Source organism: Atractosteus spatula, chromosome 3 (assembly GCF_055471065.1).
Source record: "Atractosteus spatula isolate fAtrSpa1 chromosome 3, fAtrSpa1.hap1, whole genome shotgun sequence".
Classification (NCBI taxonomy): domain Eukaryota; kingdom Metazoa; phylum Chordata; class Actinopteri; order Semionotiformes; family Lepisosteidae; genus Atractosteus; species Atractosteus spatula.
In genome coordinates, this window is record NC_142708.1 from 54,553,696 (window position 1) to 54,574,097 (window position 20,402).

At 36.6% G+C, this 20,402-nt stretch overlaps 1 protein-coding gene across 1 annotated transcript in view; it reads left to right on the forward strand.

The window, feature by feature from the left end:
- Positions 1-20,402, forward strand: part of tmem8b (transmembrane protein 8B) — a gene marked incomplete at its 5' end in the record, with an annotated part of 90,246 nt that overhangs the window by 56,371 nt on the left and 13,473 nt on the right. The window contains 3 exons of the mRNA XM_088911150.1: positions 5,229-5,617; positions 18,093-18,189; positions 19,553-19,676. Of these exons, the coding sequence (XP_088767276.1) occupies positions 5,229-5,617; positions 18,093-18,189; positions 19,553-19,676 (610 nt within the window). The remainder of the gene's footprint in view (positions 1-5,228; positions 5,618-18,092; positions 18,190-19,552; positions 19,677-20,402) is intronic.

The window sequence follows — 20,402 nt, forward strand, 5'->3', positions numbered from 1 at the left end:
AAGTGCTGCCTAGTTTGATGGAGGTCCCATCACCCCTACTATGGGAACTACAACTAGGTGCTTGCAATCATTAATTAAGCTGAATTTAATAATGATAAAGCTTTAATTTTACATTATATTCTAGTTATATAATATTCAACACAATATGTATAGTCCATTTATTTCATTCAATAGGAGGAGTTGCTGCCTCCCCTACTTTCTCTAACAGACTGAAATTATTATAGGTGTCACAAGCCAATTAAATGTATATACTGCTGTAGCATCACACAAATCAAAAAGTTGTTGTTTTGTATTTTCTTTGCCGTTTGTTATCTTTATTAGAGGATCATGCCAAACATGGTGGACAAGTGGGCAGAGCAACAATTTTTTGTTTACTGTTCTGAATTGAATAAGAATGCATTGGTGGTCAGGAACCCAAATTCAGAGAATCCCAACACATTTTCTTAAATTGTTACTACCATTCATCCTTCAGTTTCAAATTCCCTTAAATTGCAATAGCAAAACGTGTTTCTAGAAACTAGACAAATACAGTTATCATGAAAGACAATAATATTTTGTGATAAAAGTGATAGCTTGGCCAGGCCAGAATTTAATGGAACTTGTGTTTTTTTTTTTGATGTAGAAAAAGACAAACTTAGGTAATACTTCACAATAAATGTCTGTTTTTAAAGTGTAATTTTATACTCAGTAATACATCATTTACTATTGGAGTCTTGCGAAATGCAGTTCATTTATGATGTATTCATGAGCTATTCATATGACTTTCCCAGTTAAGAATGAATTAAACATGAACATTCACTTAATTTTAAATGTTAAGCAAATGTGTATTTCAGAATCTGATTAAGACATACAAGATGAAACACTGATTTAGTGCTGACACATGGCTTATGACTCCTATTAGTATTTATATTCATTTAAGTCAAGTAAAGTTAAGTAAAATTTATAGACAGTGTCTAGAAAAGCGATGGGCATCTGCAGTCTTTAATGTCAGCAGTCCATCAAGTCTCTTAAATCACCAACTGCTTAAATCCTATGACAGTTTACTGCGGTGAATTTATCATGGTTTGATTTAATGTTTGCCATACTTAAGATATACCATACATTTTTCTTTTAACAGGTTTTCATCTATACGAAACTGGACCATATATATATAGTATATAGTACCAAAACAGAAGTTTCATAGTACAACATTGTTTACCCAGTGTCATAAAGCACATTGATACCACATTCATGTTAATAACATATGAAACCACAGCTAAAGCAATTATGAGATTAAAATTAAAAGCATTATAAGATGCACTGAAAAAGTTGAACACTGAGGTTATTATCTAAGTAAGCTCATAACCGTGAGACAAAATTAGATGGTGCTTGTCTAGTGAGGTTGAGTCAGAGCCTTCATTTCAAAGAAACTGAGTACATTATGGCTGTAGCTCATTAGCCTTGAGCATCACATGTAACATTACTATTCTACAAACTTTAGAGACGTATGGATGGTGTTTGGTACAGTACATCATTGACCGAGTCAAAGTAAAACTTCTACAATTACAAAATTCCACTTTTCTAGTACTCCTAGACCTGTTCATATGCTCTTCCCAGCATATGTTTATGGGCATGTCTGCTCTTTCACAAAGGTGAATGGCTCACAAACTAGCCACAGAAACAACTTGGCCTCATCCTAATCTGAATCCATTTAAAGTGATAATGTGGCAAGATAGTTGGCCATAAATATAATGCCATGTTCCACCTGGAGCACACCAAGCTTCTTCTTAACATTTGTATGTACAGTATGCACTGTCATTCTTTAACGGAGAGTATCTGAAACCTATTGCAATGTGATGCTTTATAGCCATGCCATGGAGAACTTGTGCTTGATACAGCAATGGGATATGAAAAGCTGCAATATCATTGCATTTTGTAGAGGCCTGAATTAATTTTAAATCAAAAAGATGTAATTTGAGAAACATGTCAAGCATGTGTGTGTGACTGAGTGATGAGTCTTACTGTATGCAGAGCACTTACCTTCTAAACCCCTGTGAGAATTTTTGAAACAGTGTCTGCTAAACCCAGCTGACATTTGAAATTCGGCCACATCCAATAAATGACAATTAAAGGAGCTGTAAAGTTACCTCCAACCTCCATGCTATTGCTCTGTGCTCTGAAGCGTCTTTTCTTCCCCATCTTCTACCTGCTTTTTATCTTTTTCTGACAGGGAAAGGCAAATCCACTGCCCCTTGCCAGGGCCCACTAGTCAGGAATAACAAGATACTTTAAAGACTGTGAAACCTTAAAGGGCAAGGGCTGAAGGAACAGAATCTAAGATTTTATTGCACTTGGGCAATCTTTCCTTTAATAAGTAATTGTTAACTTGTGTTATTCTGACAGAACTAAAAAACATAATGTTAGGAGGGTAAAATTGAAAAGCCTCAAAGTCTTAAACGAAAGTCATGTTTCTGTTAATACCATTTAAGGAAGGAAGTAGGAGGAAGCAAGATTAAGGTCCTTGTCTCAACTACATTCCCCATAAGGCTGTGGGGAATGATCTATTGCCTGTGGTCACCTGATTCATCAGAATTTACCAGGAAGACCAATAAGCTGAGACTCTGTGTCTCTTATGTGGGGTTCTGTGCCTGCTATCTGGGCTCAGAAGGAAGATCCAATGAGATGGATCAAAGGAGTGATACCGAGGAACAGAGCGAGTCTTGAGTCTTGGTGCTCAGTCAATTTGTCAGTCACAAGGTATCAGGCCTCTATCAGGAGAAAGTGGATAGATGAGGGGAAATGAAGGTAAAAGCACATTTAACTGTAACATGTGCATTTGGCTTAACATGAATGTAACACGCTTTCAATAGATACTTTCAATTCATTTCAATACATTTTCAGCATCCACTCAATATCATGCTGAAAACATACTCCAGCAACTGTGATCAAATCCCAACATGATGCAGAGCAGAGCTACATTTGTTGCGTTGCTCAGCCCATATCAACAAAAATGTATTGTTTCTCTAGTCTACAGAATGGGGTACACACAAAACCAGGAAGTCCTTTCCCTAAAAAAAAGAAACTGGGTCAAGGTGTAACATTCCCAGCACTGCCTGGGTGGGAAGTTCTCAGTAACAGGAATGAGCTGCAGTTCCCAGAACTGGTAATGCTACAGAGGGGAGAACAGATATCCTCAGAACAGGTGTAGTTGCTAGAGAATGAGAGTAGACAATATCCCCAATGTTCCCAGTGTTTGAAGGGGAGTTGCCCCTGACACCATGGCCACAGTAGGGGGTACTATGGTCCTATATTATGGATGTAGATGAGGGGCTGCCCAATGACTGTGAAAGAGGTAAAGTTCCAATCATACACAATACACTACATGCAATATTGCACATGACTTGTAAATTCAACGTCTTGTGTAAACTGTCAGCAAAATATATTTTCTCATGAGGATTATTATTTTAGAGGGGGCTATTTTTTAGTTTTGATTTTATTTTTGCTCATATTCTTTCTTCAGTTTGTAAACTGCTCTCATTTATTTCAATAATGGCTATTGTTATTATATTATTCAAGCACAGGGTTATTGACTTCACAGCATATTCATTTTCTAATTGTACACTTTCTGCAAATGACCTTGTAAAACACTGCCTTTTCACTCTTTAGATTACGGTACTGTTATAAAGATTTTAATGACAAACTTTCCCTTCTGGTCTTAATTATTGTCATTCAAGACTGAGTCATGAGTTGTTATGGTTTGTTAACAAGAAAATTCTGAGCAGGAGCCAAGAGTTCTTAAATCAACAAGCTGAGATGCTCCAATATGCTTTAGGATTCACTTAATTAATTGAAACAAGAGATTACTGAAAGGGTAAAACCAAGACAGAATTTTTCAGAGTGCAGCAACTTTTTAGGTTGCCATTCCCATCCCTGATATTTAAATTTCATGATGGTAAATTAAATTATATAGTTTTTCTGTTCCTAGGGTAACTACAGTATATCCTTACCTCCTCCATTGTCTATGTTCACTTACAAAAATAGGTACTATTAGAGTGCCTGAAAAGACATACTTAAAAGTATGGTTGTCAGGAACAGTTCTTTCTGGGCCTTATGAGGACGACACGATCCAGAATTGTGAGGATACACTAGGGAAAATAGTCATGCAGGAGAAGGGTCTGAAGACTGGGGGCGTGTCCGAGGAGTGCAGGTGTCCAGGGGGAGTGAATCCAAGGCGAACAATCCAAGGGTATATCCAAAGGGGAAATCCAAAATGGGAGGTTGAGTCCAAGACCAGGGGATCCATCCAAAGTAATTAAAAACAAGAACCGGGTCGGGACCGGCGGGACAGGGAATCAGGAACAGGAAACTAAAACCATGACGGAGCCAGACGCGGCAGGACCCCGGGCTCTCACGAAGCAGAATTCAATGAGAAGCCTCGGGCAAACGCCTGCATCTGGCTTTAAAGGTGGAACTAAAGGGCGGCTGGAATAAGGAACAGGTGTAAGCAATGAGGGAAAACAAGGAAGGACTGGAGCGCCCTTAAGAGGGGGAGTAGCGATCGTGACAATGGTACTCTCCTAGGGTTAGCTTTATTGTCTCACACCTCCAGTGTCCTATAGTACATTTGATCATCTGATTGGGCATCTGTGTGTACAGAGCTTGTTTGTTCTCTCTGTGTTCATGTGAGTGCTTTGGCTGGGTGCTTTGGTCTTCTTCCATGTCCCAAAGACATGAAGGTTAGGTTTCATTAGAAACATCATATCTAGAGGTTTATTCCCAGTGCAGCCAGTACAACTAGTGGAATGAACATAATGGTCTCAAAGAACTCAACAGTTTTGTGGGTGTTCTGTTGAGGGCACATCAGTGGTGTCTGTATACTCCATATTATCCAGCCCACTTTTTTCTGTCACAGGAAGAGGGAATCAACAACAGAAGCTTGCTTTTTTCAAACATGGGAAGGGAAGTGTAAAAAGCATCCATTCACATATTGCTCTCTGACCAGCTTTCAGCATTGTTGACTGCATTGGTGGCTTTTGTTTCTTCCTGAGCACAGCTCTCTGTCCAAAACATTCCCAATATATTTACAGTCTTGTTTTGGCACACAATTTAATTGCAGATAACAATGAGATATCACATTTCATATGGATGTGATTCCTTCCCGTCAAATGTACAGTGGCATCAATATACCAAGTCCTGATTTGCTTGGCATCTTTAGCCATACTTTTTACATCTGGCATCTTGTTTTCCAGATTGTTCAAAGCCCAGCATTACAAAGGGAGGATCACCGAGTTCAGCTCTCAACATGCCCCAGTCTTTCGGGTCTGTGTTGGGCTTCTCCCTCTCTGAGAACCTTCCTGCTGCTGGTCTGCCTCCCGTGTCCCAGAACATCTCGGAGAGAAGTCCGGTCTTTGTTTCTGAAGAGGGGACTACCTATTTGGCCCCAACATCAGATGCAAACAAATGCTGGCCCATAAGACCAACCCTACGAAATGAGCTGGACACTTTTTCTGTCCACTTCTATATATTTTTCGGGCCAAATATTTCCATCCCGCCTGACAGAGCGGCTGTTTTTGCTATCAACTTGATGCCTGTCCTAGACAGCGGTGGAGTCTTGAACATGGAGCTCAAACTGAATGTGGTAAGTGAAAGACCTACAAGCAATTTACTGTAATTTAAATACTTCAGGAATGGTTTGAAATACATACTGTATATATTGTGCTTTGTTACTTATTTGTGATGTCTCTTGTCATATATACTGTAGTAATTAATTTATCCTTTTCTGTGTGTTGTCTTTTGCATAAATTACTTGCAGTTTAATCACAAATTTTAACACAAATATGGAGAATTGAGCAAGTATTAGCAGAAAATTTGTGCCACGCAATGCTTTCACGTCTGCTGAAAATACATTGTACTTTTAAGCAACACATCACTGAAGTCATTTTCTCATTTTCTGTCATTTACCCTTTTGCTTTCTGAATAGTTTGTACAGTGAATTAAAACCCACCCAAAAGTCATATCCTGAGATAATCAGCCTGGACACAAACATGGGATATTCTGAAAGCTTGCAATGGCATTCATTAACAGCAAAAATATGCAGTAGAAGACGCTCCTTCTACATTAATGGTTCATTTTTGAATGCATTGAATGAAGTCTCACATTTATGAAAATGGTACATTTTAGAAATGAAAAGTCCAACCAAAAATTGAATTTGAAACCACACGTTATTTTCACCTCTCAACCTAAAAATAGAAGAAAAAATAGAAAAAAAAACAATTAGTTACAGTATGTGTTTATAGATGGAGTTCAATAGGGAAAAAATAATATTTATAAAATTGTTTGTGACACACTAACTCCAAAATCATCTATTATAAATTTGGTCTACTAATTATGTTCACGGAACATTTTTATAAAGCCATCTTTCATTTTTGCATGTGACATTTTGAAAAAAATATTATACATTATTAATAAGCATTTTTTTCCTTAATGTGCAAAAAATGTTTGAAGTGCCTTTATTGCATTTAAAACACATCAGAGTTTGTCTTCAGAGACCTTCCTAATAAGACAATTGTGAAGGATGGAGATTTGCGTGCTTAAATCCTGTTCTACATTTAAATTAATAAAAGTGTCAGAAAGAAGCCCTTGGTGACTAATATCTACATCCTAACAGGTTTAATTTAGTGGTTATGAATGCCATAGACATGAATTCCACTGGTATGAAACCCAATAGGAACTGAACTCAAACTGATCTGTCTATCTGTCAGTCAGTGTTTGGTGTGTTGTGAGTACACTAAATCTAATTTGCATTTTTGTGCAGAACTCAAGAGATGAAAACAGGTATTATTGCTATTCAATAATATTATTCTTGCTGCTTTCATACCTACTTATCTACCAATTTTTTAATATTTATGTGTTTGGTAAGTCTACAACAATGAATCTCTTTATAGTCACAGTATTTAAGAACCTTCTCATACTGTATTATTCCATTGAGCCACATCAAGTTCCTAGTTATTTGTTTAGTTTTTGTTGTGAAACTTGTGACTTTTGGGTCATTTAACTGAGATACAGTTAAAATTTTAAATATAGTGACTAATCCCTGTGTAAGCATGAAATTATCAGTAGAATAAGTACAATATGTGCAAATTCTCTCACTACAAATATATTCATAGAGAGAGCTTCATGTTTGTTGCTCCCAGAGTCAGGCTGTGATGAATTCAGCACAGCAGAATGGCTACTACAATTTCTCTCACAATTCATCATTTATTCTTTTCTAGCAAAGATTACTCTGAAATTGTACAATCAGATGTATGACTATTCTCTCACAGAAAGTTGTTTTCCTAAAAGCATAAAGATCTGAAATTAAAAATAAGAAATATCTTCATAATAAGTATCTAATTAGCACATTTACAGGTAGTGTTCTTACAGTATATATCAACTTTAAAAATGACAGTAAAGAGACAGACTAAACACTTTATCTCAATATTCTGAATATTTTGCCAATCTTGCTTGTATGTTGCTACAGTAGCTAATTGATCTAAGGATCTAATCTAGCTGTTTCTTGAAAAAAACATGTGTATCAGCTTGGCCAAAATAGTCGTCAAATACTTCTACAAGTTTTTGTTTAAAGAAGTGCCTCTAGTCCTCAGTTTATAAAGCATACCCCCTTAGTTCTGATTTGCACCAACCATGAAGACGTTCTTTGGTTTGACTTTGTCGGTGCTTTAAAGGATTTGGAACACTAAGATCAGATCTGCTCGTAGTCCTTTCTGTTTCAGACTAAGACGATTTTATTCTTTTAGGATGTCACAGCAGGATATTCCTTTGAGGCCTGGATTTTATTTGGCCAGTCTTCCCTGGAGCAATGTATATGATGACCAAAATTGTGTACAGTTTTGTAAATGAGTTCCTTACTAGTGCAGGGTACAATTTCAACTTCACATAGCATACCTTGGTTTGAATTCTTCACTTTTAACTTGCAGATTAGCAAATAAAAGTGCTACATATCGTTATTTCTCTTATGAATTGCTTTCACCAATAAAAGTTAATTTAACAAACCAAACATACTAATTAAACAGTTAAAGCAGCTAAGGTACTGTAGCTTTTAAAGCAAAACTCTTTAAAGAGAGCCTGTCTTCATAGCTGAGAAAGCAATGAAAGTGTTTTTTATTATTAACGTCAAACAACCGCACTACTTGGACATGTAGGTTCTAGTATTACAGGTCAGTTATGTCCGATAATGCAAATAAATGTAACAAACCCAGAAAATGTAGCTGGCAGAACATAATTTAGGCAGAACAAACTGATTGCAGCATAACAGAATCTGGTTGCCAGCTTTCGGCACAACTAAACAAAGAAATTCTCCATGTTATATTGAAATATTATGGTTCTGTATGTTTATTTCTTTAGGTGACTAAATTAAGAAATACCAGTATATTTGAGTTTTTCTGTGTGTTATTTTTCTCTGAAATATTTTGAAGGCCAATCTCATATAATAAGAATAACAAAGTAAAAAATAATAAACTTAGATCAATTGTATAGAAAATAAAAATACAGAATCAGTAACCTATAAAATGTTCTGTACATCATTCACTGTAGAGATGTTCTTCTCATAAAATACCCCAGTGTTAAAATACAGAAAAGAGATTGTCACTAAAGAATCTGGGCTAGGTCACAGTCCTAGATCTTCTTTTGTAAACTGAAAATAAGGGTTTATAGATATGTTTGACAGCAGAGACATAAAAGGAATTGGCATTTCTGCTATGAAGAATTATCTGGAAAATAACTATGAAGACTAGCAAACTACAGTACATAGAGCTCTCTTTTACCATTATTTACATTCTCATTCTCTTTATTGTTTGTTCCAGTTTTATTTCTCAGTTTTATTTTTGACTGAAATGTACAATTAGAAAGGAATATACAGTAAATGATTAGAATGAAAAACAGTGCCAACTCAGTGCCAGCCATGGCTAATTTTCCAGCTTCTGTAAATAATAATAGAAATAGTCTTAAAAACTTTTTTTGGCATTTGGCATTTACATTTTAACAGAAGTTTAATTTTTGTAGTTTAAATTTTAATTATTATTTTAAAGATGAAATTCCAAAACATTTATTAAAGGACATAAGAACATAAGACCAGTTGCAAATGGGAGGAGGCCTTCAAGCACCATCTAGCCTGTTTGGCACTGTAGCTAATTGATCCAAAGGTCTCATCCAGCTGAAGTAACCAAGATATCAGCTTCAACTCTGGACCACCACCAAATAAACACCTGTAGAAGTGTGTTAAAAAAGATTAAATGCTTTTGTTTAAAATGGAAAGTTTTGTAAGTCGACATTCAAAGACACTTACAGATGCAGCCATTCAAAATGCACGGTACAAACCCGTACCGCGGGCAACTAAGCGTGCGCCACCGCGCCATACCGCGGTATGTGATTGGCTGGCCAGAATGACTGACAGGGGCACCCGTGGTGCATTGATCGGTAGTGAAAAGATTTAATCATTTAATCTCTTTACTGTGCACATTTTAATCCGCTTAGTATTGAATATTTATATGAAATTTTACCACTAAAGGGAATTTTTAATAGCTGACCATAAAAAGAAGAGGAGCATAAGGCATCTGAAGGTCATAAACAATATTCATTTAGGAACATAAAGATATTATGTAAACTGTATATTGTTGGTATTGGTATTTTAAAGAAAAAATACACACTAGTATTCCATTTCTCCCTAAACATTTTAAGCATCAAAGTCTTACATGTGGTTATTTCGGAAACGTTTTTATGTGCTCCTTCTGACCATATTACTGTACGTTTAATGTAGAAGGAGTTCACAACAAGGTTGAGAGAAAGACAAGACCCTTGATCCAACCAGCCACCTCTGCCCCCTCCATGTAAATGAGAGACATCAGATGCTCCTTTCCAGCATATTCTGCTCAACAATCCTACACCAGCCCATCTCCATTGCCCTTATAACTGCCCCTTATAGCAGGTTCTGACTGCTTTGTCCTAAAGGGCAGGTTTCCCCCCCTGTAGCAAAGTACAGTAGGTTAAAGCCAAACCAATCACCAACAAGCATGTAACTCCTCAAGTAGAGTGCATTAATCGTTTCCTCATTTTAAGCATAATTTATCGTGATTGCTTGTGGTACTCTCACCTGTCCCACTTGACTAGGGTTCAAAGCATTTATTCCAATCAATTAGATAACTGCATGGTGATTCACTTGAATAAATGGCCAATTCACATTAAGTCCAATCAGCAGTTTCTGAAAGGAGTTTGAATCTATGGGTTTTAGTGTAGCCGGAGGGATTATGAAAGACAGAATTCCACAATGTGGTCATGAAAAACCACAATTTAACTCCATTTAAGTGTAACATTTGAATATCTGTCACTGGTGTAAAGCAAATGAGTTCATCTGCTGCCATATGCTGCCATCTGGGTATTATCTACCAAGGACTTTGTCATGATTGATGTCCACTTCATAGCTATATTGACAGTTTTACGAGTAATGATTTAAGATGCTCACTGTCGCCCAGCGTCTGTGCAGCACTGGGGCTGTTTCTTGGACAGAGTGGCTTTCAGGGCACCTGACTTGTCAGCATTTTTCTTTTCTCTAGGGAGGGGCAGTAGTCAGACATGTCACCCATCATTCCAACAGGTAATAGATAAAGAATGCAGTAAATGAGCTGCTCGAGGTTTTTAGTGGGCAAATTTCAGTCTTGAAAGATTATAAAATACACACATAGCATGCATACTGTACCTTCTTAGTAGCCTTAATACACGCAATAAAAACAGACTGAGCAGGAGAGTGATGATAGTCAGCAAAAGCTAAAGCTGTCAGACATCTATGTCAAACAAATAGTGCAGAAGACCAATATAATCATTGACTGTCATGACCACCCCTTGCACAGTGAATTTAAGCTCCTTTCATCTTGATTTAAACTACTCAAGTCTGGTCAACTCTTAAAGTGCAATAGAACTAACTTATTTTGTATTCCCACTGTTATTAGCTTGTTTCATTTGGACAATTGAATTGAACTTTTTACTTTATTCATCTTTTTTCCTTTTCATCATATGAGCATGTTTCTTATTTTTTAATGGGTTCATATTGTGTTAAATGTATTGTATATTGTGTTACATCTTTTACCTACCTAACAAAGCCAATTTCCCTTATAGGACAATAAAAGGAAGTATATTCTTATGTGCCTTTTCGTCAAGTGCAAGTTTCAGTCAATTCACAAAATCGCATAACAATGATACTTTACTCTTCCAATAAATTGTTAGGCTGTTTAGCAGATTTAAATTTATTGTTCTCCAAAAAAATGCAATACAACCCTAAACAAGACTTGATATGAAGACTTAAAAGCAAATGTTTGAATTTAACATCTGGATTGCTATGATCTGTTACCTGGAACTCTTTTGACTCTCATTAGCCACTGTTCTTTGATGTTTGATTGAAATCAGCCCCCAAAAGAAAATTGTGTGTTTATACATACACAGTCGCTGAAGACATTTTGCTTGGGGTATTTTCTTTAGGCCACATCTGGTACATGACTTCCTGTTTGTATAGCCTTTGGGTGGTTATGGGAGACTGGGAGAACTGAAGGGGGAACAATCTGGCTGGGCTGGATGTCAGCCAGTCACAGACTCTAGAGCTTTGCTCCCTGGATGAGCTCTGCCAGATGCTAATTAATGGAAACCGACAGCCATAAGAATTCAACCTGCTGTAGTCTGAAAAGGCAATTACCTGACACTAATGAGCTGATATGAGCAAGAGTAAATGAAAAAAAGGCCAAGGCTCAGCAACAAAGTCTCATCAAACGCCTACTTCAAACAGGTTAAATAAGTATCTTTTAAAGTTATCTCTTTATCAAATCTGTGGAGTAAAGGTGGACCAATTACTGAGCAATGTGCTAGTGCACTCATTTTCCACTACAATGAAACAATACAAAGCTAGATTTTTGAAGCACTTGTATATCAAATGCTTCAGGATATTGTATGAAAAAAGATAAATCTATAAGGTGATTACCGGAAAGCAGCCTTGAGTCTGTTGCCTGTGGAGTTGCTAATGATGTGTGAACAACCCCAAGTGTTACAGGTAAGTACATATTGACAATAGCTTTGGAGCCTTTCCTAAAACCTTGTTGAAACTAAACAGTGACTGATTTCTAATGAGATTCACAACAAGCCTGAGAGGTACCCACTATACTGGGTACCTAGGGTGCAAAGCAGAACTACATGAACTACATTACTGGTTATACTGTACTTACAAACACGAGCACACATGGATAATTTAGAAACAATTGTTAACTTTGTCAGCTTGCTTTTGGAAAGTGGGGGAGAACAAGAGTTTTTTTGGGGAAGATGATTTATTCTGGAATTAAATTTCTGAATAAAACATCTTCCAGGACCCAAGAGGTATGAAGCAGCAGTGCTAAATTAGTAAAGCTTTTTTTTTCTTTGTGTTTGCCATTCTATTGTAGCTAAAATTGAAATAGCTAGCTAGTAAACTATTTAAATCAATTTAAAATCTGGATTTTATATTGAAATATAGGAAAGACATGTACAGGCAGGAAATAACTGAAGGTTTAGTATTTTAATGGTACCTTGCAATAGTGTATTTGCCATCAACCCCTTCACCTAACAAAGGCTTGGAAAATGCATCCATTTGTGGCAGCAGCTCACTAAAAAAATACATCTGAATAATAAAATGAAAATCTTAGTATTATTTACATTTTCAAGCATTTGACTTGATATTTTTTTTCTTTTCCAAGAATGACTTTTGTTCAAGACTTAAAAAATATTAATAATAACACTAAGATGTTGTTTTATTATCCTGAGATATCTTTAAAACACATACAAGTAAGGTAAAAACCTTCAAATACTTAAGGTATAATGGAGGTCAGAGAGCCATTAAAAGCTTTAGAAGAGCAGAACATTGTGTCACTGAGGTTCTGTATCTTTCAGCAGAATGCTTTAAGTGGTTCCTATAGACAGTTTTAGGTCAAGGTTGACTCAGTCATCACCAAGTCTAAAGTGATTGCTATGGGGCAGGCAGTCCTCTTGGTCACAAGATAGTTCTACAAGGCCAGAAATAGAGAAGTATTCACTCTGAAAGAAGTTTCACCATGAAAATAATCTGTAACGAACAGTTCTTTCCGGACCCTATGCGGACGACACAGTCCGACGGAGTGGGGGAACACTAGGGAAAAGTCATGCAGGAAAACGGGGCTGAAGACAAGGGGGCGTGTCCAAGGTGCGCTGGTGCACGGGGGAGGCGTGGCGTGGCCGAGGCGAACAATCCCAAAGAGTAATCCATAGAGTATCCAAAACATGAAGGTAAGTCCAAAACCAGGAGATCCATCAGAGGAAGGAATTAAAAACCACGAAGGCCGGGTCGGAACCGGCGGACGGGGAACAGGAACGGGAACAGAGGTTAAAACCTTAACGGGACCAGGCGCTTCCTGGTCCCGGACTCGCATGATATGGAAATCAGATGCAGAGCCCGGATGAGCGTCAGCGCCTGGCTTTTAAGGTGGGCTGGGAATAGGGAACAGGTGCAGAGAATAAAGTCTTAGTGAAAGGGCTGGAGCACCCTTAAGGAGGGGGGACTATAATCGTGACATAATCTTTATTGCTTCTTGCTAAAGTAACAAAAGAAAGCAGAACTTACTGTAGATTCGCATTTGTTTTTCCTCTTGAAACCATATAAGATGGTACAGTGCTCTGAAAATCATCATACTGTATGTTTAACTGAACATTTTCTTATTTTAACCTTCCTTACAGCTGTCAGTGTTACAGTCACTGAAAAGCATGTGTTGCCATAACTACATGCTGTGTCCAACTGGTTTGGGGCTTTATTTTTCGTTACAATAACTACAGTAAACAAAACAAGAAGTTGGTACATTAATGCAAGATAGGGATCGTTATTTTTGAGCATGGCTCATAGTCATGAAAATGTAAAAAATTGAATAAATGCAGTTAGCAGTATTGAGTTTAAAACTGGACTCACTATATTGAGTCATGACCTTTTTAGTGATTAAGGCAAACAAGAAATCATTTATGAACAAAGTGAATTAAAAATATGTTGTTGTTTTTATGCAGTGTTCCTTTTAGGCAACTAAAGATCTTACCTTGATTTTCCTTTATTACATTGCAAGTTATTTTGGATAGTTCAGCTCACAAGTGCATAACCTTGATACCTAAATATTACCATACGTGGTGCAGTGGTTAGCATTGCTGCCTTGCATCCCTGAGAATGTGGGCTCAATTCCAGACCTTGGGTGCTATCTGTGTGGAGTTTGCATGTCCATATGGGTTTCTTCTGGGTGCTCCAGTTTCCTCCCACAATCCAAAGACCCAGCAAAATGGATGGCTGGATATAAAAGTATGAAGTGCTTTCAAATTTATAATGCTGTGCACAACTGGCATGTATTGCTCCTGTAAGTAATGTAATTGTGTTTTTGGACTTTTTTTTCGTTTTTCTATTTTTATATTTCTCAGCTTCAGTAGCTGAGCAATTTCCTTAGCAGTCTGCTTCATCTTTCTTTTACAGTCTACTACGCCAAGCATAAAACAGACAGCTTTCTTTTTAAAGGAGAACACGGTCAGCTCAGGCGGATATTATGCATGAATATGTTTAAACATCTATAGTATGTCTGCCTTTTTAAAAATGAAAGAAAATAAAAGTTAATAGCTCAAATGCCTGAATGGGTAATTACAAAGGTCTAATAACTGACAATACTATTTTTTTCCTTGTCATATGAAATACCTTCTGTTATTCTCTAAAATTCCAGTGACTGCATGCAGTATTAACTGCTGTCAATTTATTCATTCTCCTCAATGTCTGGAAATGTTCACAAGCGGTTCTATTGGTTAAAGCACAGCAAATTCAATACTTCATAAAAAATAAGAAGAAAGATATTTTCCAATGCTAAGCGAGAAGAAACTTATTTTAATATCTCCATTTCTAATTTGTTAAAATGCTAAGAACTCCCATGCCAGGTGTTGTTCCACATGTGTTACATTGCATCATATTATTCATATTTACAGTAACTTAGACTTGGCTTTCAAGAGTTGCCTACTGTATTATAAGGTGTTATCAGTGAAAAATCTGTGGAACACATACTGTACAGTATTATGAATTCCTGCCTTGAACTGTTTTACAAAAGTAATTGCAGGCAAGTTTATACAGTATATTCTATTTTGAAAGCCTGCACCAGAGAAGTAGATTATAAAGGGCTCGAAAGATCTTTTTGAATACTCATTAATCTTACTACATCGGCCCTTCCACAGTCATCTGACACCACTGAGTTATATGAAAACCTATAAAACGATGACTAAGAAATAATAAGATTAATTTAATTTCTGAATGTTTTGGCAATGGAAAACACAACAGTTCTAATCCTGCAATAATAGTATCTAGTAAAACCAGTTCTAGGAGGAATATAGTGTGAATTAGATAGAAAAAAAATTTTTTAAAGATGTTATAGACTCATTTGTAATTAGCTTTACATTCCAATACTAATCTGCCAGCTGCTGAACTCATGTTCTTGTGAGTTTTTTTTCATACTGAACTACTGGCATCTGGTTAATTGTGAGATAGGTGAGGCATATCTGCAAGCACGATTTCCTAGGTACTGTATATCAGATGCAACCCTATGTTCAAGTAAAATAAACACAATTTAAGTAAAATAAACATGATAGCTATCGACTGCTCATTTTCATTAGCCTTTGGTCAACTATACATGGCTGGCATGTCTTTTACAATAGCACCCTTTGGTATTTTGCTATTCCTCAAGCAGAACTAAAAATGTGAATAAATGAAAGAGTATGGAGAGGGTAAGAGAAGAGTTGCTTTCACTTGACACAAATATCACTATAATCTTAAATATGGTCAACAACTGGCAAAACTCCTTAATACAATCTATAGTTTCCCAACTCTGAGTAGTCTTATGCTTATACTGTATTATTAATCTTATTGTTTGTGTTAACGCAATGATTAGTTGATTAAATTCTAATTGACACTCTAAGATATTGAATATAAAGGAATTGCATACTTAATATTTTAATGTTTGGCGCTAAGGCAATGACAGGCTTGTCCATAAGGTTGAATCTGCCAAAACCCTCTCACTTGTGAGGAAGAAACTGTGGAGGCAGCTGCAAGGGTGACGATGGGGTGGAGGGAGGGTGTGAGAAAAGATGCACACAAACAAGCAGTTAAAATATTTGTGCAAAAGAGAGAGGAAGTGCAAAATCACTTCCTCTCTCTTTTGCACTGTTCAATCAGGGCAAATAAGCGCAAATCAGTGCAACAGTGTAATCACTGTTATACAAATCAAAATTTGTATAACAACTTCTCCATATGTGCGAAGTTAATCTTTTTATTTTTTTCACAATAGGCAAAATCTACAGTATTGAATTTACCAGAACTGTGTTTTAAGACTGTACATAAACTGTACTTAAAGGCTATATTTTTAGTTCTTGCAGGTCATCTTGTGATGGTCCAAATTAGTGTGGTTGCTTAGTGTTCTACTGTATTTACAGTACATGATCATATCTTTTTTATCAAGTTGCCTTGGCTGAATTGTCATCTCCAAATAGAAAATATTAGAAGCTGAGTCTCACTACTTGGTCTTCTATTCCATAATCCGCGATGTCCCAAGTATTTATTCCAGTTATTATCTTAATCTTTTTTACACTTTCCCTCTAAATAGTTATTCCAGTATGCTAATTCGTACGGATGATAGTGATGTTGTTTGTCTTGGCCTTTCTGAGGATGTGGAAATATTCTGGATATTACGATAACTTTTCAATTCCTAGATATTTACCTTCTGCTCTTCATCTGGGCCAGAGACAACACTGTCCCACACTGCACTGATGAACCTAGTTCAAAAAGCTCACAAACCAATGCTGTGTGTGTGCTACATGAGTAGCAGGCTGAATTACCCAAGCAATTTCAGTTTAAAATCTCAGAATTCATCACAGCCTATGGTCCTTAATGCACATTAATTTGGTGTGATAGGAGCTGATTTCCTAACAATTTATCATAATCATATTACTTTTGTCCAATTGAAAATTAATTGAGAATTAAACCTGGTGGTACAGTACCCTAAAGACCTCTAATACATGACTTACCTCTGCTTCAAATTTGATTATTTATGATTTGAAAAACGTTATAATTATACATGTCTCCCAGACATCCTGCTTTAGTAAAAGCAAATTGTATTCCTGACAACTGAAAGAAGGAAGACATTCCAGTCACCTGGATGATTCAGAAGCCTTGACAACAGAGTCACTGATGTAATGTTGCTCATACTCCAAGCCATTTTGTTGCATTCCTGGGAGATATGTATTTGCATATTTCAAAACTTCTTCATAGCCAGTTTTGGAACAGAAACATTGTTGTAGTCTAACACATTGGATCTTATTTCTACTAAGGCGCCTGATACATTAATACTTTTTGTAACATTATCTTAAAGTATGTCTAGGTGAGAGTATAGTTAAATGATAAAATTCTAATCAAAATGGTTGTTAAAATACTTTTACAGTACAACAATAGTACAGTCAATGTTGTCACTAAATGCATAAAAGACTGTCTGGTTTTCAAATAATGGTACTCAAGTACTCATTTACTGACCTGCATAGTGAAGGACATATTTGCTGCTTTGTTAACTGGGGCTGCTGGCATCCCCATAGTTTCTTTAGTGTTAATTATTAATGAGCTTTACCTTTAATCACCTTCTATCACTGCTCTAACTAATTTGGTTCCTTGGTCTGAGTTCCTTAAAAGATGTGATCTATTTTGAAAGACAACTTTTTTTTCTTCACTGTCTTAATTCCTTGAAATTTCCACGTCATGAATTCAGGGCTTAAATAATGCATTTGATCTGGGAATTGGACTCCGAACCTCTTCATTTTCACATGTCTAAAGACAAGAGAAAAGGCTGCTATGCACTTCTTTCCTCAAAGCTAAAACAGGATTTTCTTTTGGTCTAATAGTAATAAAAGCAGTCAAATAATTCATTTTTGAGTAGGCTTTTATACATATCCACTAAACCTAACCACCTTTACATAGGTGGTGTACAGTAAATGTTATGACTTGAGTTGCTGTTTTTTTACAGTCGTCTTTGAAAGGAGAAAATATCACAGTGTTTGGTTGTCTCAACCATGGCATGCCTCTGTCATTATCAGACAACTCAACAGTGAAATGTGAATCGGGTAAGACATTCATTTATTATTTATACAATGATACAACTTCAGCTTTCACAGCTAACATACTGTATTTTCTAATCTGAAAATGGAACCATTTACTGTATCTAGGTACAGTATACCCTATATTAATACTCTATATTATTAATATTACTATATTTTTTTCTGATGTTGTTGTTATATCTTGTCATCAATCTGTCTTCCTTATGCCAATCCATTTCCCTGTTTCTCACTCTCCACTGGCTTCCCATCCCTGTACCATCTCTGTACTATCCAGTTCAGGTTGTTCTGGGTTACCACTCTCTTCACTGCTCTGATGCCTCCATCCCTTTTCTACTTTCATTCTCTCCTTATACCAGACACCCAGGAGGATGTTATACCTACTGTAGATCCATCTACTAATAACCCAAAGCTCTGCAGTCTCTCGCAGAAGCTTCCAATACTTCCTCAAAACACCCATGTTCTGCCAAAACCTGTTGCCTAAGATCTATGAAAGACCTTGCTCCTATTAGCAATTGTAAGGCTGCAATATCATTGCAATATCAAATACTTCTCTTTGTATTTCCAGTATACTTCTGTATCATTACACAGCTTTCTATTGGTGTTAAACTCCCTTTATTTGATTTTTCTCTGCCACTACATAAACTCCTATTCTGCATCATGTACATTACTGAACAAGTGTTTATGGCACACAGAAGATTTTAACTTGCATTTGTAATTTTTCATGTGTAACTCTTGCAAGTCACCTTGGATGAAGGTTTCAGACAAGTTATTTACAGTATTAGGATAAACCATTAGTTTCTACAGTATATCACTCAAATAAGTATGGATTTGCCATCAGAGGCATCCCTAGCTGTAGCAGTCTCTGGGATGCTGTAAGCGTGTTCTGGGGCTATTGAGATGGATCGTGTACTACAGTATCTGGACCAGAGTTGACAATTCTCCCTACTGTTTTAAACGCTTTATCTGAAACAGGATTAAACTCTATTAGATGCGAATGGCCTAATTGATATTTAAATAAGCCCCAGTTAATTGAATGATTGAGTCAAAACTGCAAAGTGGAGCCTAAGCAACAAAGCAGAGATCAGAGGGCCCAGATTATATCGTTAATACAGATATATTATTTTCTTCAAATCTAACTGAGCTTCACTCCCTGAGAAAGCTCATCCTAGAGATGTAACTATGGTTTCAAGTAGTATAACATGTCAAGTACTGTTTTTCCCTCTACATCTCGTTTTCCCTGTGATAATCATCAGAATTATTTCTTTTGCACCCTGAATTCACTGTCAACACATAGAAAAATAATTTCTGGATCTTTGTCATTGCTGACAAAAAAAGTATTTTCTTTCCATTTTCTACTTGTTGTTCCAAGAGTCCACAGCAGGGTTCATTCTCTCTCTCAATGCTACCTCGAATATCACCAAGCTGAGGATTCCCTACCCACAGACTGGCACCTGGTACCTGGGCCTGCGCTCCCTCTGTGCCACAGAGCGAGGGTAAGATCCCCATAATCACATGTGAGAGTGTAAGATGATGCCAACTTAAGAAGCAGCACTATTGCACAGTGAAAGATTATTATGAAATACAGATGGAAACCAGCTTTCCGATTAGTTACAGTACTGTACCGTATCTGTGCAGTTTTACTTTCAATTTATTTATTTATTTAAGGGCAGGATTTTATCACTCGTCATTAGGACTTAATTTGATTAATAATATGCAAAAATTATGCTGATTGGTAATTAGCACTTAAATCAAACAGCTGGGGAAGCATTATTTTCATAATGCTTGAAAATGCTTCTGATTTTTCACATAAAGCAATAAAACTGACATCAAAACAGCTGTGGCACAAAATAAGGCTAGGAATAGCTCCTACTGTATGTATCTCATTTATTTCTTTTTTTTGTAAAGAATTCTGTGAGTTGAGCCACGTAAATGTGAAAGCTTTACACATTGTTCTGAGTCCATTTGTACAGAAAGTCTACAAATGTAAACTAAATAAACGACTAAAGAAGCATCCAAATAATATATTTCAGTGAGGAAATGAATGATGCTTTGGCCTAGGACACAGTCATTGTCTGCTTACCAGATCAGGAAAATAATAAAGCGGTCTAAAAGTAGTGTGCAATTAATTATTCAACATGCTTAGAATACAGGCCATGTTGTTCTTTATTGGGAGCTTACTGAGGCTTAGAAAATCATTTCCTCTGTAAACAAATTCAGAC